Below are 25,487 nucleotides of genomic sequence, written 5' to 3'. Positions count from 1 at the left end.
TTTTTTATTTTTGGAGTCATGGTATGGGATATTTTTCTACTATAAGTTGATGTCTTATGGGCTAACTAATCATGGTTAAAAGTATAAAAGGACGTTTTGGAAAGCTTCATTAATCCGCATTTTTTTTAATAAAACTTCACTGATCCACATTTAAGAAGAAGAGATTCAGTAAACGATTTTTCTTTGAAAAGATTCAGTAAAAAATTGTGATAATTGAATCTGTCATAAAATTTACTTCTTGATACATATGGTGAAAATATAAGTTTCAAGTAGAAATTGGAGAATGTGGAGGTATATAATATCAAAGAATATGAAGATGGTCTGGAACTTAAGGAGCATCTTGAAAAAGCGAAACATAGGTATCGTGAAGTTGGCGACGGATAATATTACTGTAATGCTAAGCCGTGACGTGGTTGGTTAAGGTGGTTAACTAACAACTTTGACGTTATGGGTTCAAACTTCATTGACGTATATAGAGTGTGTGAGTTATTTAATAAAAGTTTTTTTAAAATAAAAAAAAAGTTGGCGACGGATAATATTACCGTAATGCTTTTGGAAAAAAAAAAGTATTGTTATTAACACACATTTTTTTGCGATTAACACATCTCGTCTATTTTCTTATCCACACATTTTAATTTATTTACAAATTTACCACTTAAATTTGATTGATAATGGTTCTCACCATATCCATATAGGAGTTGTGTAAATAGCAAAAATGAGTGTGTTAATAACAACCACAAAAACAAAAAATAAACAGACAAATTTGGTAAGGGAATTTTGTATTTTTCTTCAAAGTATTTTTGTGGTCTGATTTTTTCTTCGAAGTATGAATGAAGTACACAAAATCTCTCGCCCTCAGACGAAAACACAGAAACCGCCAGCTGGATCCATCAGTTCACCAGTTCAGGAAGAACCTGACTTCGATGACAAGGGCTGGTCACCTTAAGGTGACCACAACCAATAAACATGGGAACACATGTCCATTTTAAAAGGGTTGACTGCAATTTAAAAACATAACATCAGGATTTTGGGTATTTAGCATGTTTGTTTATAATTATTGTTGACACTTGTCCATCTCTTATTTGTGTTTGTCATTCATAAGAGCAAGTTCACCCATAGATAAAAATTCAACCAGGTTAGGTGACACCTAGGAATCCAACCCATAAGAAAAAAACCTATTTTCCACCTATAGAATGAGATATCTCATTTTCCAACATGGGTTGGATTGTTGGGGAGAGAAGTGACCCAAGTTGGAGGTGAAATCCAACCCAGGTTGGTTTAAGACACATCAGTTGAGCCCACCCACATGGCTGACAACAACAATCTCTCCCCTAGTCCATCACACGCATCAGCTTAAGGTGGAATACGTACACGGACCAATCCCGTGAAGGAGAAGCCATGTGCATCTCAATCCATTTCCTCTTACGGCACGTTTACTTACTTAGAATGAAATTCATCAAGAATGAAAGACGGGAGGAATGGGAGATGGAATGGAATAGTATATGGAGATTTCAATTTCATTGAGCTGTTTACTTACCACATGAAATTAGAACATGAATGTAATTTATTACTCTTTTAATTACTAAAATACCCATGAAAAAAATATATAAGCTACACATTTCGATCACTCTCAACACAATTTTTTCCTTATATGTTGATATAGTTTTGTTTGTCGTTGTCTCAATTGATAAGTTATGTATAATCAACAAACCAATCGGACTATTCTTATTTAGTGTATTAATTATAATTATGTGGTTACATATTAATAATATAATACAGAACTACGTGTGCGCTTGTGTATATTACAATCTCGTCCTTACATAAACTCTCTTCTACCATGATTTATCAAAATCATTTTGACCTAGTAAATAGGGTTGAACAACAAAATTAGGGCATCATACGTTTATATATATTAGTAAATACAAAAAAAAAAAATTAAACAACTTCCACAAATAATATATTATTAGCATATAAAAAGAAGCCTTTAAGAAAAAAAAATGAAATTATTAGCATCTTAAACAAATTCCTCAATATTATTAGCATACAAAATTAAAGAGGATATTTTAGGAATAAAAGTTCATTCTTGATGGTATTATTTCTAATCCCACCTCCCCTCTTTGGTATTACAATTCAGGGTTGTCAAAGAATCAATTCATTATTAGGAGGTGGGACCCACACTCATTCCAATCTCATTCCAATTCCATTATGTGTAAGTAAACGTTGGAATTCTCCTTTGTCAGAATCATTTCCTCACTTTTCAATTTCATTTCATGTAAGTAAACGTGTCCTTAGTCCCTTCAGTTTTCAGCTTTAGAGTTTGGACTACCATTACATTATTATGGATGAATGCATACAAAAATATTTTACTATAAATTTAAATTTGTGTGCTTTTCATTTCAATAATTCTTATTCTTAAATAAGTAATATAAATTTAAATTACTAAAACAACATTATGACCTTTTTGATAAAAAAAATTATGACTTTTATCCTTTGAATAAATGTTATTCCTTTTGTTAAATATTGTTTATTATTATTTATTTACAACTAAACCTATTATTCACACTTTTAAAAATAATTTTTTTTTAATTTAATAAACAGTCACTACCACATGACAGCAATCTCATATTTTTGACAGATAAAAACTACCATCTAATCACAGTAATCTGAATCACTATGTTCAATCTAACTTAACTGGTAATCTTGCTCTAAACGGTCATCCAAATTATTTCCGTTCAGAAACATCACATTTTTTCTCCTGCGTTGGTCCCTCCTTTTAAAATACGTGTGGTGGGGGGCCGGCTTCCGACAAGCGAATCGGTAGCGTCATTATCATAACAAACCTTTTGATTGTGCGTCATTACCTCGTGATCAATCATCAAAACCCTTCATTAGGGCCAGCCACGTGGAGGGCGTTTATCTCCTGCGAACCAAGTTACTGAGCTGGGAAACGTGGCCTGAGCCTATTGGTGTTATCACTAACCCTAGCTTTGATCAACTAGGGTCAGTGAGTCCTCGACACGTGGTTGATCAACTAATTAGCAAATGAGTCCCACCGACAAAAGTGATTAAAACTAATTATGATGTTCCTAACTTCCATAATCCAGTTGCAATTTGTTGTTAGAGGTCAAAATTAGGCACTACATTACAAAAAACACAACGTTGTCCAGCTTATTTACCTAGGGTTAGTAGAATTAATTTCCAATTTCTGAAACAAAGTCTAATATATATGCAGCTAACGAGGTTGAATTTGACTAGATTAATCTATAGGTTACGTTAGGGTTGGTAATTCAGGTCATGTTTGACTTGAATATTTTAACATTTTAGCTCGATTATCTAATGATTATACGTAGTTATTTTACATGTTTGCGTCGTAACTTCAACCATATCCGCAAGTGTTTATTTTTATAATGGTATCGTTACATTGCTTAATAACAATCACGAAACCAAGCAGCATTTAATACCTAAAAAAATGACTTAAAAACAAAGAATGGTACAAAGGCATTTTCACTAAGATGGATTTGGGTCATTTGGCCATTAAGAAGGTAACTTTGTCCATGCTTCAATAGGGCTGTTTCCCTTGAAGTGGAAACCATCTTACACTAGACTGGAGTACTGGTGCTTGTGAAATGCTCATGACTCATGACTCATGACTCATGACTCATGACTCGTGGCTTCTGGACAAGTAGTAAGTATATGGGACACAGGGACAGGTAAGGGTGGAGTTGCTCAAAAGAAAAGCTAAAAAAGGCACTAACAATTACATTTTCTTGGCCCTTAACAATTATTTGGTTTGATTGGATTCCTTTTTCACCTTTTCCTTTACCCTTTCCTTTTAGACTACGTATTCACTGTTGATTGCGATTCAAATTATTTGCACATGAAAAGAAGGGAGCATTTTTCTTTTCTTCCACCTGTGAAACGAAATTCATGACATGTCCTTGGCTTCCAAATTGGTCTGCATCAAAATGAACTGATCGATACTATGCAAAGAGGCCGGTAGCCGAAAGAACAGACACCAATTTGCTATGCTAGGGATTATGTGGCTCGATCTCGATTTGTCCAATGATGTACAAATGAACTCGAATATCTCTCCTGTGACTTGCTCTCCAAGACAATATTTCTTAGTTAGTTTGTCGATTCTTGACCAAAAAGTAAAGCCGCATTTCGTATCTCTGATCGATAGGGTAAAAGAAAAAATATCCCTTTTAGATTTTACTAGTTTGTAGCATTTGGGATTTCTTTGATTCGTGGTTTTGAAAATGCGTTGAATTGAAACCTTTTAATTGGAAATTTATTGATTTTTTTTAAACTACATTTTATGTTATATACGAAAACAAAGTGAATTTCAAACTTCAAAGGACAAGGGTACAGTTTGACTTATTTACTATGGGGTAGAAAAACAGATCTGAGGGCACTCGAGTACATACAAAGAGTACCAAAATGATAACGTCAAATTATACTAGCTGGTGGTTGTGCAAATCTGTTAGACTATAGTACTGTTCATTATCAAGTTAATAGAAGATGAATGATGTAGCTAGCAGCTAGGGTCGATTATCATGAGCATCTTGAATTCTTGATCTCTCTCTCTCTCTCTCTCTCTCTCTCTCTCTCTCATAATTTTGCAGAAGCAACCGAAATCACCCAACTTCAACTTCAATTTGGCCAAATTGTTGGAATGTTTATGGTCAAGGGCATGCAACCAAACCAATTAAGAATGCAATTTTCTCAATTCATACGTACGAGTTTCAATCAATTTCAGCTGGCCTCATATATGAACTAGCTAGTGATCTGTTGAAGAAAAAACTATTACGCATGTGACACCTTCATGCATGCCTACCAAATTATCCTCCCTCCCTCTCCCACAATCCAATCGTTTCAAGGATTGCATGTTATAGAGAGTTCGAGCTACTATTTTCTCATTTTGTCAACGAAATTTAATAATATGATTTTGCCAAAACATTAGTTCTTCATTCTTTTTCTCTTTCCAAGTACATGAAATCATGCATAATTATTAATTAAACATTAGAGATTCCAGTTAGTTGGAACATCATTCATATGATGACTACACGTACATGATAACAAATCTTGGGAATGAATTATAGTGATATTTTAAAAAGAATGTGTGTTTATAGTGATATTTTAAATAGAATTTGTGTTTAAAGGATATCAAAATATAATTAACAATATGATATTCGATGTTTTGCCACACGTTTTACTTCTATCACTTTTATTCCCATTTAGAGTGAAACAAATTTTCTTACAGATTTAATAGCGGATATTGGTCACTCTACTCTTGTTGATGGCTGACACAAAACAAACTCTATCTATCCTCAGTTAATGCTCTCAATATCAACTTTCATGGTTTAAGCTGTTGTTTTGTTTTTATTTTTGTTTCGTTTGTTTTATTTTCTTTATTGAAAAAAAATATAATTTACAATATTTTCCCGACAATTTTGCGAGAAGCATCTTCGTCCATAGATGACTGCAAATTCTGTTTCAAAGGTTGCGTGGAATGATTATCGAATTGTACACTATCTAGAATTTAATTGAGTTGTGATAATGACATAATGTGATTGAGGTTGACAATGAGGACTGTCATTTGGCACGTCCTTACCAAAGTAATCTAATGATAACACAATATCAAGAGAAATTTCATTGCCTTCTAAAAATTTCAGTAACTTTGTACGGTATGAAGAATTTTGTTTAGGCGCCGGTTTAAATCTTGTAACACGCCTTCCGATCATACGATCGACGGCTTCTTGGTTGGGCCGGGATTTCACACGAAACCACATTATCTTTTTATTTACCACAACAAATAAGAAAGGAAAGAAAATATTAATTTTGGGTACCAAATAAGAAAAACTGTTTGTTTTGATTTCGGAGGAATGTAAGACAGCAAGGCACAGTAGGTTGATTAAAGAGAGGAATAAATAAGAAATGGAGACAGCAACACATCATTTGCTCTCGCTTCATCGTTTTAGGGTTTAACATGGTTTTAGACACACAAACAAAAACAAACCACATTCATTGTCTCGCGAGATTTTGCTTCCGCACTTCCATTGTATTTGGTCTCCCTCTCTGCCCCTTCGTGGTGTTGAAGAAGAACCTCGCTCTCACACTAGTCTCTCACTCTCTCTCTCTCTCTCTCTCTCTCTCTCTCTCTCTCTCTCTCTCCTTTGACGCAAACACACCGAAACCGTGACAGAAAGACACAGACGGACCAAACCCAACAACACCCACCACCGACACTTGCACGCCCACCACAAAAAAATATAAAATCCCCTCACTTTCTCATTTTCTCTGTATTCAATTTCACCAAAACACCCCTCCTCCGCCAACGACTCTCCTCTCCGGTGGGGGCACCACCTCAGCCCCACCACCACCGGTGGCTTCCATCACCTAAAGTTCTGGGTCCCTCCCCATCACTCGTTTCTTCTCTTCTTTTTTTAGAGACTTAAAAGTTCCAGTTTTTTATCATCAAATTTACATCCTTTATTTTTCCAGCGTTAAACACATGAACCTCATCACTCTATATTTTCTTGTCTGATTGTCTGTGTCCCTATCTCGTCCCCTTCTGTGTAGAAATTTCAACTCCATCTCCATCAGTACAGCATTAGATTCTTTTTTACCTCTCAAAAGCTGTATTCCAGTGTCACAGACTCAAACTCTCTTCCCCAGTCTTCCTTCCCAAGTACAACAACACTTGCTGGCTCTCTCTGTCTCTCAAGAAAAGAATCATTTGCCCACAAACTGAATTTTACTTTCCTTATTTTATTTTCACCCACCCTTTCTTTCTTCTTTTTCTTTATATATAATTACCCATTTCTTTATTTCCCTTCCCCTCTCTGTAAAGCTCTGTTTTTTTATTCATCGTGTAATGTGGGGTTGGTATTCCTTGTGTTGGGTGCCTGCTCAGCCTCTGGACTAAACCCTGCAAACACACACCAGAGCAACAACAAGACTTAGAAGAGTAGAGGTGTCTTCTTTGGGTGTGATGAGAGACAGATACATATTAAGGAAGTGGTGAAGTCTTTCTGAGTTCTCTGTTTGTGTGAATAAGTCATGGACACCAAAGGAAGACTGGTTGCTGGTTCTCATAACAGGAATGAGTTTGTTCTCATCAATGCTGATGAAGTTTCTAGAGTAAGTCCTATTTTTAGTATTCTGCGTATCTTCAGACCCTTCAAAATCTGCTGCTTGTAGTCTTTGTTTTTCCCCCAAAAGTCATTTTCTGGAACACATTTCTGCATTTTGAGGAGTACCCGGTTGCTCATATTGACTTATTCTTACACTTGTTGGATCCTGAAATCACTTCCTTCAAGATTTAGCCTTCTATTTCTGGACATTTCTCTATCTTAAAGCAAATTTTCTCTATTTATTTCTAGTTTTATTTACCTTTTCACCTCTGCCTGATTTTACTTGAGATTTTCAAGTTCCAACTACATATTTAGTTGGAAGGTGTTTGAGTGTACGTATGAATTTGAGTCTTTTAAGCCTCACATTCATGGTTTAGCTCTGATTTCTACTGAAACGTCTTCCATAATTTGGCTCCTCTTTTTGTTGGTCCTTGGTCAATGAAAGTTGTTGCAGAAAGTCTGCAGCTTTATTTCTGAAACCGCGTTATCTGTTTACCATTGATTTTGTTATTTAATTTTCACTTGGGTAATTTGTGATTTTTTTATTTACTAATTTATCTGAAATGTTGATTCTTGAGCTGATGGAGATTGATATTGCAGGTAACATCTGTTAAAGAATTGAGTGGACAGATTTGCCAGATCTGCGGTGATGAAATAGAAATTACTGTGGATGGGGAGCCTTTTGTTGCTTGCAATGAATGTGCCTTCCCTGTTTGCAGATCTTGCTATGAGTATGAAAGAAGAGAAGGCAATCAATCATGTCCACAATGTAAAACCAGATACAAGAGAGTTAAAGGTGATTCTTTTCTCTCTATTCCATATTAATGTTGATTTGGGTTCTCTTTAGTTGTTGTCTTTTTAGTTGAAGAAAGTCTTAAAAGAATTTGCATAATTTGTTAGGGAGTCCAAGAGTGGAAGGAGATGAAGAAGAGGAAGATATTGATGATTTGGAAAATGAGTTTGACATTGCAAGCAATGACAGGAGAGACCCTCACCAAATTGCTGCAGCAGTGTTGGCGGCTCGCCTTAATATTGGCCGGGGTTCCCAAGTCCACGGTTCCGGGATTAGTACACCGGCTGAGTTTGATACTGCATCCGTGGCTTCAGAGATCCCTCTCCTGACCTATGGGAAAGAGGTGAATTAATTTTATCTGATTCTTGTTTTGTCTTTTTGGTGGTTTTTATTGTTCATGTGTGTTGATAATTGTGTTGGCTTCTGGTATAGGACGTTGGCATTGCATCTGATAAACATGCCCTAATTATTCCCCCATTTATGAGTCGTGGAAAACGCGTTCATCCAATTCCATCTTCTGATGCCTCCATGTCATGTAAGTTCATTAAATTTGTCACAGTGCTTTTAGCAGTTCATAGTATTCTCCATCTTACTTATGATTGTGATTGTTGGTCTTCATGATACATGCAGTTCCTCCCAGGCCAATGGATCCTAAGAAAGACATAGCTGTATATGGGTATGGAACTGTTGCATGGAAGGAGCGAATGGAGGAATGGAAGAAGAAGCAAAATGAAAAGCTTCAGTTGGTGATGCACGAAGGAGGACATGATGGCGGGAACAATGAGCCAGATGATTCTGATTTGCCTAAGTAGGTTGCTTTGTCAATTTCAGAATTCGTAAACAGTCATAAGCCTGTCAAAATTTGTTATTATTGACTTTTACAATCACATTACTTTACAGGATGGATGAAGGAAGACAGCCACTGTCAAGGAAGTTGCCTATTCCTTCCAGCAAGATAAATCCATATAGAATGATTATCCTACTCCGTCTGGCGGTTCTTGGCCTGTTTTTTCACTATAGAATTCGTCATCCAGTCAACGATGCATATGGATTGTGGTTAACATCTGTAATATGTGAGATTTGGTTTGCCATGTCATGGATATTGGATCAGTTTCCCAAATGGCATCCGATTGAGAGAGAAACATACCTTGATCGATTATCACTGAGGTAACCACACCTTCTTTTTCTCTTTGGGTAAAGTCACCATTTGAAATGTCTATTCTAAGTTATTGTACTTCAAATTTGTTTGTTTAAGGTATGAGAAGGAAGGGAAGCCATCTGGGTTAGCCAATCTAGACATCTTTGTTAGTACAGTTGATCCTATGAAGGAGCCTCCACTTATCACTGCAAACACGGTGTTGTCCATCCTTGCTGTAGATTATCCAGTCGACAAAGTTTCATGCTACGTCTCAGATGATGGTGCTGCCATGCTCACTTTTGAAGCCCTTTCAGAAACATCTGAGTTTGCAAGAAAGTGGGTCCCTTTCTGCAAGAAGTTCAACATTGAACCCCGGGCCCCAGAGTGGTACTTTGCTCTGAAAGTTGACTATTTGAGAGATAAAGTAGATCCAACATTTGTCAGGGAACGTCGAGCCATGAAGGTTTGTGCATTCTTTCAAATCTGTTTAAATGATCACATTAACAAGACCAACCTCAGTGGAAAAAGAGGATTTCTGTTGAGCCATGAAGTCTTTTGGTTCGGTACGGATGATGACGTTACTGAACTGCTGTTGTCATTTTGTTTGTGTAGAGGGATTATGAAGAGTTCAAAGTTCGGATAAATTCCTTGGTTGCCACAGCACAGAAGGTTCCCGAGGAGGGTTGGACAATGCAGGACGGGTCTCCATGGCCTGGGAACAACGTACGGGATCATCCTGGAATGATTCAGGTGAGGTGTCTTCATTTAATGCATATCACACAATTAGAGCCAATGTCATAGTTTCATACTATACACACTATCAAATATCTTTAAGCATACCTTCTTTCACAGGTTTTCCTTGGGGAAAATGGTTTTCGTGATATTGAAGGCAATGAGTTACCGCGTTTGGTTTATGTGTCTCGTGAGAAGAGACCGGGCTTCGATCATCACAAAAAGGCTGGCGCTATGAATGCTCTGGTAAAGTTCTCTCTGTGTGCACTTTGAACTTGAGTTTCATCCTTGTTTTCATTTAACTAATAGTTACGGTTGTGTTCATAAAATCAGGTACGGGTGTCAGCAATAGTCTCAAATGCTCCTTACATACTCAATGTTGACTGTGATCACTATATAAACAACAGCAAAGCACTTCGAGAGGCAATGTGCTTCATGATGGACCCCACTTCAGGAAAGAAGATCTGTTATGTACAGTTTCCTCAAAGATTTGATGGGATTGATCTTCATGATAGATACTCAAATCGCAATGTTGTTTTCTTTGATGTAAGTACTTTATTTCTTCTCTTTAATTTTTTATTTTTTGGGAGAAATATATATATGTATATAGTGATAGAAATTTCAATGAAGTTGCAAAAATGTGAATCCTACTAAGGAGAGCTAATACCATTACACAATTTGAGTGCAGATCAATATGAAAGGTTTAGATGGAATCCAAGGGCCCATTTATGTTGGAACTGGGTGTGTCTTCCGAAGGCAGGCTCTTTACGGATATGATGCTCCTGTCAAGAAGAAAGCCCCAGGGAAGACTTGTAATTGTTGGCCAAAGTGGTGCTGCATATGTTGTGGATCCCGAAAGACTAACAAAAAAGCAAAATCAAGTGAAAAAAAGAAAAAGAACAGGGAGGCTTCAAAGCAGATACATGCGCTAGAGAATATTCAGGAGGGTGTTGAAGGTAAGAAAGTGATCTTGGTCCCAAGCTTCAATATGTCAACATGTGTTATCAATTGGATTATTGACGCAATAGATGTGTTAAATGTAGATACTTATGGTGCTATCGAAACTTTGTTGCAGGAATAGATAATGAAAAATCATCCCTGATGCCCCAAATAAAATTTGAGAAAAAATTTGGACAGTCGCCAGTTTTCATAGCTTCTTCACTTATGGAAGATGGTGGAGTTCCCATGGGAACAAGTTCTGCATCACTCTTAAAAGAAGCCATACATGTCATTAGTTGTGGCTATGAAGATAAAACGGAATGGGGAAAGGAGGTATGCTGCACCATTTTATGGACTTTGACTGAGCAATGAATCTCAAGCTCTTTGTTATGCAAGTCACACCATTTTTCTATTTCCTAATTCTTTATTATGTTTCAGGTTGGGTGGATTTACGGATCTGTTACAGAAGATATCCTAACAGGTTTCAAAATGCATTGCCATGGCTGGAGGTCAGTGTATTGCATGCCCAAAAGGCCTGCATTTAAGGGTTCCGCTCCTATAAATTTGTCTGATCGGCTACACCAGGTGCTTCGATGGGCCTTGGGATCTGTTGAGATTTTATTGAGCAGGCACTGTCCCATATGGTATGGATATGGGTGTGGTTTGAAATCGTTGGAGCGCTTTTCGTATATCAACTCGGTTGTATATCCTTTGACATCCATACCCTTAATTGCTTACTGTTCCTTGCCAGCTGTCTGTCTCCTTACTGGGAAGTTTATTGTCCCTGAGGTTAGTTCTCTTTGCATTTTCTGGATTCTGGAGTACATGTAATGTATCAGAATTTAATCCTTAATTCCTTAAAGGTGTAGAAACTCGACTTAAGAATGCCATGCTTGCTGATTTGATTCTTTCAGCTAACCTTTTCGTTCTCTGGATTACAGATTAGCAACTATGCAAGTATTATTTTTATGGCCCTCTTTCTATCCATTGCGGCAACTAGTGTACTCGAGATGCAGTGGGGGCATGTCGGCATTCATGACTGGTGGAGAAATGAACAGTTCTGGGTGATTGGTGGTGCATCATCGCACCTGTTTGCGCTAGTCCAGGGTCTGCTCAAGGTCTTGGGTGGAGTCAGCACAAACTTCACTGTCACATCCAAAGCAGCAGATGATGGAGAGTTTTCGGATCTATATCTTTTTAAGTGGACTGCGCTATTAATCCCTCCGATGACCTTATTGATCATAAACATAATCGGAGTTGTAGTTGGAGTTTCTGATGCCATTAACAATGGTTACGAAACATGGGGTCCTCTGTTTGGTAAGTTATTCTTCGCCATTTGGGTCATCGTCCATCTTTACCCATTCCTAAAAGGTATGGTGGGAAGAAATGACAGGCTTCCCACAATCATTATCGTGTGGTCAATTCTTCTGGCATCCATATTCTCGCTATTGTGGGTCAGAATAAACCCATTTGCTTCCAGAGGTGGTATTGTATTAGAAGTTTGTGGGTTGGATTGTGACTAAGAAGATACCTTGCACAAATAGGTTTAGGATGGTTTTAGTTATATATAGAAAGCTGTTTGGGCAGAGGAAGTGTCTTTCAATTGAAGAGCAAGGCATCCCCTGGAATGAGAAGTTTCACAAGGATGAATCGTCTTGAGGCGAAACAGAAGAACTGAAGGGCAATCCTGGAAGATTGTTTGCATGTAGATACAAAGGGATTTGAGGTCTGACACATTAATTGTTTTGCAAAATGTTCATTAATTCTTTAAATACAGGATTGGGTTGGAAGGGGGATTGTTTTGTATCAAGGTCTGTCTGTAAACCCAAGAAAACATAATAAGGTCAGTTTGATTCATTATTCATCTTCCCTTGTCAATAAGTGGGTTGGGGTTGGTTCATATAGTGTCATCAAGTCATGTCTTGTTGTGCAGTATTAAGAGAAAGTAGCTAAAATGTAGCTCAAGTAATTCTGTAATGTCCGAGTGTTTATCAAACAAGGCAAATCTTCTTGTATTTGTTATTTATTTAGAGCAACTTAACTTTAAATAAAGCCTGTGATTTATTTTATGTGCAGAGATTTTGGTTTATGTAATTGTCGTGGTTTTGTTTGAGCAAGTCGTTAATGTTGTATCTCAAAGGAGGCTGAGGTGCATTTGTTTGAGTTAACTTGACTAGAAACCAAGTGCTAATTCATATGCTCTTTGGTACGTAATGGACTAGGGAGAATTTAACGTAAGCTCTGAACTGTCACTTGGACATTCATAAAGGTTTGGCTAAAGGAGTATTCTGTTTGTTTGATACCCAATTTCGTTTCGAGGAAATACAGCAGAAATATGAACATCAATATATTCACATTTGCTGATCAGAGTAACATTACATCAGTCAAAAACAGATCATGTTTGCTCAATGCTCAAGCAAGGTTAAAGTTTTGCATCCGAAATCCACACAAGAAAACTCTCATACTAACATATTGCATTGCATGTTCAGACATTTCTACAGTTCTACACCATAGGTAGATTGAACTATGTTCAATAAGTTGTACCATCAACATATTCATAGTAAGCGGGAAAAGACTTGCATAAACATCTGCATGAGATATGCTTCTGTTTCAAAAATAGGTTGCACAGCCAATAGGAGCAATGACGAGCAGTAAAATTACTTGTTTTGGAGATCCTCCAATGCTCGCCTGTTATTCAGAGGTTTCCCTGAAGTGATGTTTGTTACTTGCTCACTCTTTCTGGCATTGAAATTTTCCTTCATATCAGACCTATCGATAAGATTCTTTGGAGTTTTAGGGATAAAAATATCTCTCTGCGTCTTCTTCTTCCGAATAGGTGTAGTAGAAACACCAATACTTATCTTCAAATCTGCCTCTAGAGCTCTTCCTTTGATTGAATCCAGTTCTGCTGAAAAAAAAAAAAAATGAGCAACGAGGACACATAATTATCCCACATCATCACACTAATTAAAATCAATTTACAAAGGAGCGTTCAAATGATGTCCTACTTTTAAGAGCTTAGACTTACCCAATTCCTGAGTAGATTTCAGCTTCACAACTTCTTCCCCTGCACCAACTTGTGGACTAGCTACACCTCCATTCCCTATCTTAACATCTTCACTACTTGAAGTGGCGTTTGACATCTCTGGATCCGAATTGTGAACTTCATCTCCAAAAATCCAATTCATCCCAAGACTGTTGACTAAAGGCGAGCCTATATTCTCCATGGCAATAATTTCTGTTTGATCTAAAACGTACAAGAATCAATTCATTGAAAAATGGATTAATTTCTAAGTAGTTAAACAAACTAGAAGATTGAACTTATAGTCAACCTAGGTAGTATAAGTATCCATCACTGCATTGTCAAGGAGGCTTTAGGAAATGAAGATTTAAGCAATTGGAGCAATTGACTTGATATGGGTTTGGGTTGCATTTAGCACTTACCATGCCTTAAACCAGAAACCGAGGTATCAATAATACCATCTTTGCCTGCATCTTCGAACTTCAAGCTTGAGACTCTTCCTGGCTTCAAGCCTATAGAGTCATAACCTCCTTGCACAGACAGATGCCTCTTTTCAAAAACACCACCTATATGAACAAGAAAATACATGTACATTTTCCAATAAATATCAAAGATATAGTGTTGTGTGCAGATGAAAAACGTTATATAAACATTATTTTCTGGGATTTACTATTTTCACAAACTAGAAGAAAAGTTTGTTCAGATCATTCATTGGTAGATATACTGCAATTAGAAATGCAAAAGTACAGAGCCAAGGTACTCACAAGAAAGTGAAACATTTTGCAATGAGAGAGGAGAATCACTTTCTGTCCTGCTACGAGAAATATCAAAAAATGATTTGACATATGCAGAGTTTCGTTCGCCTGACAGGCCGTCACCATCCAATCTTTGTGCGGTTATCTCAACCGACTTAACCCCATCACTGACATTCTTGATACCAGTTATTGCTTCAATACTTCCAGTGTTTACTTTGTCTGCTACATTGTTGTCTTTATTGCCATAAACCAGTACATCATTACCAAGATTGCATTTAATCTGGTCATCTAAAGTAGAACCCTTGGAACTTGATGCTTCATTTGATCTCAGATTTGAAACCTCAAAACCAGCAAATTGAGCAGCCATATTGTTTTTCGAAGACTCAACCACTTCTGGAGACACTATGTTGGGACCTACATTACCAAATGATAGCAGAGAATTTGCATCTGCTTCCTGCTTTATCAACATTACATTACCAATCGTAGTATGAGCTTCTAGGTCTTCTGAAACTCTCAAATTTTCTGCTGGTTGACCTACTGAACAAGCATTAGTCAACACCTTCTCTTTAGCATTTTCACTGTCAGCCTTACTAAACGCTTTTAATCCACATAGATCTCCTGCAGTTGGGACAATATAGTTACTAAAATTCATCTATATCTAGAAATTCCAATAGTAAAAGATGGCCACTGGAATATTCAAAATACTCACCAAGAGATGGAAAAACATTAAACACTGAGGCAATGGCACCACCTGAACACTTTTGAGGTTTGGCACAAGTGTTATCAGTGCATGGTTTGACTTCTGAGTCATCCCAAATACTTGGAATACAAACATTAGTATCCATTAAAGCAGAACCAATGTGGCACTGATTACTCATTTCCTGAGTGAATTTCGGCTCCACTACTTGCCCCATCACTTTATGCTCCTGATGATAAAGTTCCTCTATAACATCTTGTGAATTATCAATGCGTTCTTTTGTATTCTTCAAATCCTCAATATATTCACTCTTTGAATTGCTTTTGGACATCTCCAGGCCTGATTTCTTGAAGCCAGAAGTTTGGTCATCTCTGAGAAGTCCTTTCATCCCAAAACTGTTCGATATGGGTGAGACAGCCTCTAATTCCAAGGATTCGTTTTCTGTTTTTCAAATTAGCAAGAATCATTAGTAAAGGAAAAGCTGAGATATAATTGAGGACCACCATTAAAAATAAGTGGCTTTTTCACCTTCATGCAAGGAGCATTTAACATGATTAGTAGTAACTGGAGAGTCAGTAGGACAATCATCACCCACTTCTGGTTTTAGCATAGAGGGTTTGGTGGAATCAGCAGAACAAGTGACCAAACTACCAATATTATGGAGATCAAGTATTTCCTCAGTCTCTTCGGAAATTAGTATGTGGTTTTCTTCCTCGCAACCACATACTCCAGTATCTGGACCTTCATCAACATTCTCACCTGAAAGACTTTCCAGCATTCCTGGAAAGAACAATAAAAAATATTTTTCAGTGATGACCTTGTAACTTTTTGTATTCAAGGTGTCCTGTACTTGTGTGCTGTAGACCGGAAGACCTAGTTTCCCTTAGGGTAAGTCTTGCATGTGAGTAAATTCTGAATATTTCAATAATAAACATACTCCGAAATGGTTATGCATAACTCATTACCGAAACCATCTGTTCTAGCATTGTCACCAACTGGCATATGCAGATTCATCCTTTCAGGATCCTTGCCTATGACCAGGAGCACAATTTTCATTCATAAGGGCCATGAAGTCATTGTGCATTACCAGTACAGAAAATAATATAGAAGACAGTTACATAATAATAGCTAAAAGAAAATCATATACGTGAGGACGGGAGGAACTACAATAGCTAAACACCTACCTGGACAATACAAAAACTTTGACCTCCTTATACAATAATATGAGAAAGTTTTATTAGATAACATTTTTAGTAAGGTAAAGTAAAATGGAAAACACAAAGCACACAATGTGCAGAATTAGTACACTTCTATTGTGACAAGCGGGCTATTATCAGTTTATCACCACACAACTACTTTTTCTTTAGAAAGTTTTCCCCTTAAACCTGTCCTGGACACTATCTTAGTTGTATAGTTACAGTCAAGTTGAGATGTGGTTTCAGATGAGGACATGATCATATTGACCCATACCTCGACTCACATATTAATTTATCTTGTAGATAAAAAAGTTAGAAATTAGAAATAAAAATTCTAATAGGCACATATTGTTTTATAGTGTCAGCAACCCTTAGTGTGCCTTTCTGGATACCAAGTAGCTCTTCACTATGTTCTAAAGTTGCATTTTTATCCATACTTAAAAGGCAAGCATAGCATCCATAATTTTATCAATTTTACAGGCACCTTCTTAATTTTCCTCATCTTCTTGAAAAGCTGCATTCACATCAAGACACTCATTGCCTAGTAAAATGATAAAATGATAAGAGCAATTTACAACAGAGACTACAGTTATTAGAACATATAAAAAGTGAAAAACGAGAGGGCTTATGAACATAGTGCTACACGTGTATTAAGTTCCGAACTTAAACATGAAAAAGTACCTAGATCCTCAACAACAATCTCCTTTTCTTTCAGATTGTTTTTGTCACCCTCGCTGCAGTTTAGATCTCCTGCATTTGAGACAATATGCTTACTGAGTGTATGAAGCTAATTAAATCAGCATCTCATGTTATTACTAATCAGTAATAACTATATGAAGCCTTATTATGTCAGAATCACCAGAGTTCAAGCAATCTAGTGGGAGAGCAGATTGTGATGTCCTCACTCCACCTTCACTCTCTACAGACTCCACTCTTTTTAGACGTTTCAAAGAAATTCTCATTTTCAACCTTCATATCATAACATCCATGCAAATTCAAGATATGAATTTCACAGTGGGTGCCACTGTCTGATCATTCACAACAATACATTCTGGTATTTGCTTCCACTCAACAAACCCTCAACTTCTTCACAGAGATGTATTAGTTGAACTTTAAGTTTGTTCCCTTCAGCAGATTGAACGATGACAATATTTGCTAACAGGATGCAATCAACGTTTTTTCTTGAATATCCAGAAATACCAGTAATTATGTACAATCTACATCTATTGACAATTTGGATTATACTTGTTTGACACTCTGACTAGGAATTAAATAGAATATACATCTCTTTCCAACTTAATTATCCAGATTCTATAGGCCCAAAAGAAAAGGCTTAGCAGTCAGTGTTGGTAATCAAGAGTATAACAATGAATAGTCAAAAAGAGATCAGGTGTAACTTTCATATAATACAGTATCTTTGTGAGAAGAGTTCATGGAACTGACCTTGTTCGTATTCATCATTGCTATAAGAGACCCCGCAGGAAGATGAGTGTTGGGCATCACCATTAGCTGGAACAAAAAGAACATATAAATGATATTAAACAGATACAGTAAAGGCAACAATAGTTTGATACTCCAAAAAGATAACAAAAAAAGAAGAATGGTTTCTGTAAGCCTCACATTTTAAAACTACAGGCATTGTGCCACGCTCAAGTTCATCCATTATCCTTTTGGCTATGGTGATTGGACTTCTATCGCTATTTGAGGATTTAGGCTCATATTTCTCTTCAATTTCTTCAGGGGCATTAACAAAAATTTCATTCAAGAATTTATTCTCAGCAACCTGGCCATCTGTGTTCGGTAAATCAGGAAGGACACTATCATCCGAGTTTGAGCCTTTTTCAACCTCAACAGCAGGTTGTAACATTTGAACAATATCAAATGCATCACTCTTCTCTTCACTTTCTCTGTTGGCATTGCCAAAGTTTTCATTCAAGAATTCGTCCTCAGCAACCTGACCATCTGCATTCTGTAAATCAGGAGAGACACTCTCGTCCAAATTTGAGCTTTTTTCAATACACTCAATTACCTCTTCCAAAACAGGAGGTAATGTTCGATCAATATCTAATTCCTCAAAAGGTTCATTATCTGCTGACACAACTTCTTTTGTCGCCCCATCATAAGCGGATTCATTCTCATACTTCTCTTCACTGTCTTCAGTAACACCTGAGATTTCTGGAAATTTAACTTTAGCAACCTGACCATCTATATTATGTGAATCCAGCATTACACTATCATCAAACTCTGAGTTTCTTCCAGTATGATAAACAACCTCTTGAGTAACAATAGGTATCATTTGGGATCTATCTAATGCCTTAACGGATTCATTATCTGCTCGCATAACTTCTTTTGTACTATCACGATTACCTAGTGTCTGTTTGTCCCAGGAAAATGTTGTTTCATCAGGAACTTCAGACACACATGTAGGAGAGAATTTTGTTCCAATATTCATATTTATTCCTCCAGCAAGAGCACAATCAACTTGAAACTCATTCCCAACTGCATACCAAGTTGAGAAAGGAAATGAGAAGATGACAACGGTTCAGAAAGTGTTCTAGGTTAACATGATCATTTAAACATAACTGAGAATTGGAACATTCTTGTGGACCAGGTGTATACAGTAACAAAATATATTTGTAGAGCAAAGAGCTTCCTTAATAACCAGAAGTCTCACATACCTTGGTCTACCGGTGAAGAATCTAATCGAGTTAGAATAGTATCACTGGGAACGGTACCCAGATGAATTTCTCCAACTGCCTCAGCAGCAGCTTCAGTAGGTTTTTTAGACTCCATATCAACTTGAACCATTACTATTTGGTCAATTAATTTCTGATCCTCGGAAACACCAGCTGTGACGCCGCTTGCCAATTGATCATCCAGCACAGCACATCTTCGACTTATGGATTTAACAATCACTGAATCTTCTGTTTTTGATCCTTCATTCAAGTCCACTAAGTTGGAAGTTTGACCTACATAGTATTTGAACATATTAAGCGCCAAATAATGATTAGTACATCTATTTGACACCGAACTGAATAGCTCATTTACCTTCACATTCTGGTTGATAGGTGAATGACCGAACATCATGTACACATGCAATATTAGAAGAAACCATCATACTGCTAAGTGTACATGGAGATGCTATAGGGTTTTCTTCAAATGTGTCATCACATTTCACATCCTCAATATATTCACTCTTTGAATTGCCTTTCGACATCTCAGGGCCTGATTTGTTGAGTCCAGAAGTTTGGTCATCTCTGAAAACTCCGTTCATCACAGAATTATTCAATATGGGTGAGGCAGCCTCTAATTCCAAGACTTTGTTTTCTGTTTCAAATAAGCAAGAATCATAAATAAAGGAAAGCTGAGCTCTAAGTAAAATTCAACATTAATGTTATGATATAAAAAAAAAGAAGACTTATTTGCCTTCATGCAAGGAGCATTTACCAAGATCAGAAGCAGTAACTGGAGAATCAGTTGAAAAATCAACACCCATTTCAGGTTTTAGCATAGAGGATTCAGTGGAATCAGCAGAACAGTTAGCCGAAGTACCTATATTATGGAGATCATGTACTTCCTCAGTGTCTTTGGAATGTAGTGTGTGGGTTTCTTCCTCAGATCCGTATATGCCAGTATCTAGACCTTCGTCAACCTTCTCCCGTGAGACTTCTTCCAGCATTCCTGCAAAGAAAAACAAAAAATATATTTCAGTAATGACCTTACAAGCTTTTGGATAAAAGGTGTCGTGTACTTCTGTGCTGTAGACTTACAATCTTGTTCCCTTAATGTACACTTGAATGTGTTCTAAACATTTCGATGATAAATATACATTCACCAACTCTTTCGTGTGCAAATGAAAGTAAAGAAACAGTTATGCACAAGTCATTACCAAAACTATCCGTGCCATCATTGTCACCAACTAGCATATGCATATTCTTCCTTTCTGGATCCTTCCAACCATCTGATTTGCTCCTAATTGGTTTTTCCTCAACCATTTCGTCATCCACAGTATTCTCCTTTCTAATTTCCATGCGTCCTGGACCAGTTATGTCTGCTGCATCATTCTTGTGTGTATGGTCATCAGAGCAGATGGAAAAGGAAAGGCTTTCTCCTCCTCGGATAACCTTGGAACTTGAATTTTCACCCAATTTCCATGCATATGCCATCCTTTTTGCAGTTTTGTCATCCCTAGATATGGAGTCACTCGAAGCTGCAGAAGCACATTTTTCCAGCTCGGAGGATATTTGTTTGCAGTTCTTAGGACTTCCAAAATTAATTTCATCTTGTGATTCAAGTTCTGTAACTTCACATGCTCTCTGATTTTCAGCAGTCTCAGAAAACATTTCTTTATGGATGGATATATTAGAACTCTTGACCTCTAAATGGTCATTCCTATCTTTCTCACTATCTACATACTCTTGTATCATAGCAGATACAATGTTTTCCTCTTTTAATCTTTCATTACCTTCCAAAATAGACTGCTCGCCATGTTGATCACAGTTTTCAAATATTTCTTTGCCATCCCCATCATCCATTGCATTCTCACTGTGCATAATCTCCACATGCCCATCAGAATTTTCACCTACATCTAGTTCAGCAACCCCTAAAAGTATTCCATCTTCTAATCAGTGAAAATTTCAGAGACAACATAAACTGTGAAGCCTTATTATATGCAATTTCAAGTACATCACCATTCATTACAGATATTCTATCAATTTTGTTAGATTTCGTTGCAGGACTCGCAAAATTAATTACTACCAAAATTTTTGTACAAATACTCATTAAAATATATTAACCAATTTGATTATTAATTCTTTGACACTGTTACTAGGAATTGAAAAGAATATACATCTTGTACCAACTTACTTATCAAGATTCTTGTGAGGAGAGTTCATGGAACTGAGCTGAATTAGCAAATTAGAAATCAGGAGTAATTTAAACTTTCAGTATCCGTATGGGGAGTTCCTGAAACTGACCTTGTTCATATTCACCATTGGTACAAGAGACCCCAGAGGTAGATGAGTTTTGGGCATCACCATCAGCTGGAACCAAGAGAACATACAAATGTTATTAAGGCAAAGAAGGTTTGATACTCCAAAAAGATAACAAAAAGAATATATTACTCAAATACCTTTCTTTACCGCTGAAGCATCTAATGGACTTAGAGTAGTATCACTGGGGACAGTTATATCCAGATGCATTTCTCCAATTGTCTCTGCAGCAGCTTCAGCAGGTTTTCTAGACTCCATCTTAACTTGAACCATTACTGTTGTGCCAATTGATTTCTGATCCTCGGAAACATTACCTTTGACACCATTTGCCAATTGATTATCCAGCACACCACCTATTCGACTTATGGATTTAACAACCAACTCTTCTGTTTCAGATTCTCCATTCAAGTCCAAAAAGTTGGAAGTTTGACCTACAAAGTATGAGACCATATTAAGCACCAAAAGTGAATAATACATCCGTTTGAGATTGAACTCAATGAATAGCTCATTTACCTTCACATACTGGTCCATAGGTCATTGATCGAACATGACGTACACATGCAAACTTAGAGGAAACCACCACATTGCTGAGCTTATCCGGAGATGCTAGTGGGTTTTGTTCAACTGTGTTTTCTTGATCAGTATCCTCCATAACACCCACAGCAGAGTTACTGTAGATTGAGGACTTGCTGAAGAAGGCATCTTCTAAAGCAGCACTTTCCATATGATTAATAACGGGTTGTATAGCATTATGTTCCTTATGGAACATAGAGGTCCCCTGAAAGTTCACAGATTCCACAAGCTGATTTTCATTCAGATGAGCCAAAATATCCGTCCTTTTCTCAAAGTCCGAATATACAGTAGATATTGCAAAACTATCAGGATGATCCTTTGTGGTTGAGTCTATCTTCTTCCTTGATCCCTTCCTCTTCTTTCTTGACTTTTCTACAGCTTCTTTGTTAAAACAACAACCAGTTTTATTTCCATTTCCTACAGGTTGTACTTCCGATCCAACATCTATCTTTGATTCTTCAAGTGGCATACTTAATTCTGTCAATGATGCAGTCCTGCTGTTAGATCTCCTTGAATGACTCTTGGGTGGAAGTACTTCATTTTCCAGACTTGGCTCAACTTTGGAATTCCCTCCAAAGTCTTTATTCCTTGGTCGTTTTCTAGCAACATCTCTTTCCACTTCCTTGCCAATCTGCAGCACAGTAGATCTATCTAATGACTCATACACAACTAATGAACTCCCCTCTAACAGCGATGGCTCTTGATTTTCTTTTATAAGCCCATCCATTTCCACAGCAGTTGCAATCATGTCATCACTGGTTTCTGCTGATAGCTTTTTACAAGCAATCCTGTTAGACCTCCTTCCAGGTTTAGCAGCATCCTTTCTAGTAACCGGCTCTCTTCCTAGTTTCACAGTTTCAACAGCTTCAGAAATTCCCAACTCCTTCTCAGCACCAGCCACAGGTGAAAACAATGTGGTTTTTCGTTTGGACCTCCTTAAAGGAGGTTTAGGTAAGATAACTTCATTTTCTACCGCTGCTTCTACACTCGGCACCACTTGGGAAGCTCCTTCTGAATTCTCGTTCCTTGTTCTCTTTCTGGCATCATCTCTTACAATCACCTTTCCCTTGCGAAGCACAATTGCATTACTTTCCTTCTGAAATTTAACAGGTTTGATACCTTTCCCATCAACATTTTCAACACCACTCATCACTTGACGAGGCGAAACAATCGACTCAACAGCTCCTGAAACCACCTTTTGCTTTCGAGATCTCAAAACACGAACAGGAATGTCCTTGATCTCCACTACTTCGACTTCTCCTGCAATAACTTCCTTCTTTCCTAAAGCCTTCTCCCCCCTAGACTTCTTCTTCGGACTGTAATCACAATCGGAGTCCGAGTCCTTGTCAGTAGCCACAAAGTAAAAGGTCTCATTGTTAGGACTGAACTTCACTTTCTTAACCTTGGGACTTTCGACAAAACCAGTCACCATTTCAGTTGCATCCAACTGCTTCTCCACCAGTTCAACATCAGTCATGGATTTCTCATCTTCCTGTTTATTACAAAAACCCAAATCCTAAATAAAAATTAAAACAAACACCCCCAAATCTTGGTTCTGATAAATCAAACCGAAATACACGCAACGAAAATTAGTAAAATTCAGTCGATTTTTCAAACCCAATAACCTAACCTATTCCGATTCGGCCTAATCACCCCAAAGATTTGAAAATATAACCCCAAGAAAGTAAAAAGAAACGAAAAACCGGAAAGAAAGATGGAGGGATTACATTGAAAAGCAAGGTAAGCCTTTCGGCCATTTCGGTGTTCTTCAAATTGGCACGAATCCCATGCTCTTTGCACAGCGCTTGCAGTTGCTTCCTCTTCATCGCGAAGAAATCCATTTCTGTAAATTTAACAAAGAAAACGAATCAAATCAGAGTTTAATTTCTCAACGAAAGTTGGGGAATTTTCTGGTTTCGTTACCTAAACATGTGCCCAGATTGCGAAATTGGGCGATTCTTCTTCTTCTCGATGTGGAAATTGATTGTGTTTTGTGTGTTTTCCGAAATTTCGATTTGAATTTTTCGGTTTTGTTTCTGTTTAAATTTCAAAACTGAACGGGCGCTCCCGCTTTGTATATCTGCGCGTTTTGCGAGAGTAGGAGTTGGAGTTGTAGTCGCCGGATGAGCAATAAGGGAATAGGGGATTGGGGTGGTAGAATAGTAATTTCCTGATGCGATAGAGCGAGTGTGGGTTACGCAACGAGGCGTGTGAAATTGGAGCTTCTGTATCCAGGAAGTTTGGAAGGGTAAATGTGTCAATGCTCAAGTATCTCGATTCTCGACAGACTTCGGACCGGACATAGGCTCCGTTTGGGATTGCGGTTTCGCGAAAATTTTAGCTTATTTTTAACGTTTTGGGCTTTCAACCTGTTTGGTAAATTTTCCAAACCCGTGTTTTTATAAAAAACACGGCGCAAAACCTCAATATTCATAAGCAGGTCCCGACCTGCTTTTTCAGATCTGGGTTTCCGAAACGCTCGGGGAAGACGCGGATGACTCGCTTACAATTGTGAAATCCTAAAATACCTAGCGCCAAATCCAAATCTGATTCGCGCTCTTGCTCCGTTTTCCTCTCAAATCTACGCGAGTTTGCTATGTTTTTCTGTCAAATCTGCCCGCCATTTTGCCTATTTCTCCTCAATTTGGGCGCGATGCCTTCTTTCAATTCTAGGGTTTGTCTCTTATATAAATTCTGCAAAGGTGTTCCTCTTTATGCCGTTCTTCTCAATCTCGTTTTATCAAGGTTATCTCTCTGTTTCTATCTCTCTTTGGTTGTATATAATCCCTATTAACTTATACATGAATTGATATATTTATAATTCTATTGTAGGGAGGCCAAAAGGTTGATTGCAGGGGCCATCTTGAAAAGGCGATTTCTCTGCAAATAGGTCAGTAGTATTCTCTGAAACATTGAATTGGTGTTTTCATGGTATGAAATTTTGAATTGTGTTCTGTGTGCTATGTAATGAATTAATGAATCATGTGAATTGGTTTATATTAATTGTTTTGGGAATATAATTGATCCATACGCTCACTAGATGTATAACTTGAAGCCGAATTGGTTAGGTTGTGTAAATATTGAAGTTGAAAGTCAAAAGGAAAAAGCCACTCTGAACAAACGTAATTGATACCAAGTCTTTAGAGTACTTGCTCTTTAGAAGCATAAATATATACATATATGTATTTCACTAATGGAAGATGATGTTGCTATCGTTGGAAAGTTTTGGTGGTGGAAGAATTATCAAGGCATACAAAGGACACATGGCATATTGTGAAAATTCTTTTGTTTTGTTTGAACTTCCATTGATTATGGTTCTGCATTCTAGTCTGTTAGCCACAGTTCCTAAGCATTTAGATATAGCGATATATAGTTTTGATGCTATTGTTTGGTTATTTCAGTAGTTCCTAAGAGATGTATGTAATTTGTATATTGGTGCATATACTTTATAATTTTTTAGTAAACATGGGAGAAGAAGATTACTGGTGACAATTGCATTGAGATGATCAACCTTG

At 37.3% G+C, this 25,487-nt stretch overlaps 2 protein-coding genes across 2 annotated transcripts; one reads left to right on the top strand and one right to left on the bottom strand.

Annotated features, from left to right (window-relative positions):
• The first annotated feature begins 6,960 nt into the window (after positions 1–6,960).
• On the top strand, positions 6,961–12,826 carry LOC101315010 (cellulose synthase A catalytic subunit 6 [UDP-forming]-like). The gene is made up of 14 exons (XM_004290455.1): positions 6,961–7,143; positions 7,737–7,932; positions 8,037–8,272; positions 8,362–8,464; positions 8,560–8,737; positions 8,830–9,096; positions 9,185–9,530; positions 9,680–9,817; positions 9,920–10,045; positions 10,133–10,345; positions 10,488–10,755; positions 10,875–11,071; positions 11,177–11,527; positions 11,680–12,826. Exons 1-14 carry the CDS (start codon positions 7,063–7,065, stop codon positions 12,259–12,261), a joined length of 3,282 nt encoding a protein of 1,093 aa, XP_004290503.1. The 5' UTR covers positions 6,961–7,062; the 3' UTR covers positions 12,262–12,826.
• A 569-nt stretch (positions 12,827–13,395) lies between these two features.
• LOC101309798 lies at positions 13,396–23,974 on the bottom strand. Its single transcript, XM_004292467.1, has 19 exons — positions 23,896–23,974; positions 23,700–23,815; positions 21,913–23,464; positions 21,540–21,830; positions 21,385–21,450; positions 20,298–21,011; positions 19,856–20,089; positions 19,457–19,735; positions 19,087–19,377; positions 18,029–18,907; positions 17,852–17,917; positions 17,090–17,158; positions 16,178–16,243; positions 15,741–15,992; positions 15,225–15,653; positions 14,525–15,133; positions 14,183–14,326; positions 13,767–13,985; positions 13,396–13,643 (listed from the first exon to the last, which is right to left on the bottom strand). Exons 2-19 carry the CDS (start codon positions 23,811–23,813, stop codon positions 13,396–13,398), a joined length of 6,522 nt encoding a protein of 2,173 aa, XP_004292515.1. The 5' UTR covers positions 23,814–23,815; positions 23,896–23,974.
• Between the last annotated feature and the right edge of the window lie 1,513 nt (positions 23,975–25,487).

Source organism: Fragaria vesca, linkage group LG2 (genome assembly GCF_000184155.1).
Source record: "Fragaria vesca subsp. vesca linkage group LG2, FraVesHawaii_1.0, whole genome shotgun sequence".
Taxonomy (NCBI): domain Eukaryota; kingdom Viridiplantae; phylum Streptophyta; class Magnoliopsida; order Rosales; family Rosaceae; genus Fragaria; species Fragaria vesca.
The sequence above is the reverse complement of the archived record's forward strand: the minus strand, read 5'-3'. Positions and strand labels throughout refer to the sequence as shown.

Coding starts and splice junctions, on each gene's coding strand:
- LOC101309798 (XM_004292467.1), bottom strand. CDS start 23,813: ATGGATTTCTTCGCGATGAAGAGGAAGCAACTGCAAGCGCTGTGCAAA. Junction 21,451..21,539: donor TGCTTCAGCGGTAAAGAAAG/GTATTTGAGTAA, acceptor TCTTGGTTCCAG/CTGATGGTGATGCCCAAAAC. Junction 17,918..18,028: donor AATGCCTGTAGTTTTAAAAT/GTGAGGCTTACA, acceptor TTTTTGTTCCAG/CTAATGGTGATGCCCAACAC.
- LOC101315010 (XM_004290455.1), top strand. CDS start 7,063: ATGGACACCAAAGGAAGACTGGTTGCTGGTTCTCATAACAGGAATGAG. Junction 7,933..8,036: donor CAGATACAAGAGAGTTAAAG/GTGATTCTTTTC, acceptor ATAATTTGTTAG/GGAGTCCAAGAGTGGAAGGA. Junction 11,528..11,679: donor GGAAGTTTATTGTCCCTGAG/GTTAGTTCTCTT, acceptor TCTGGATTACAG/ATTAGCAACTATGCAAGTAT.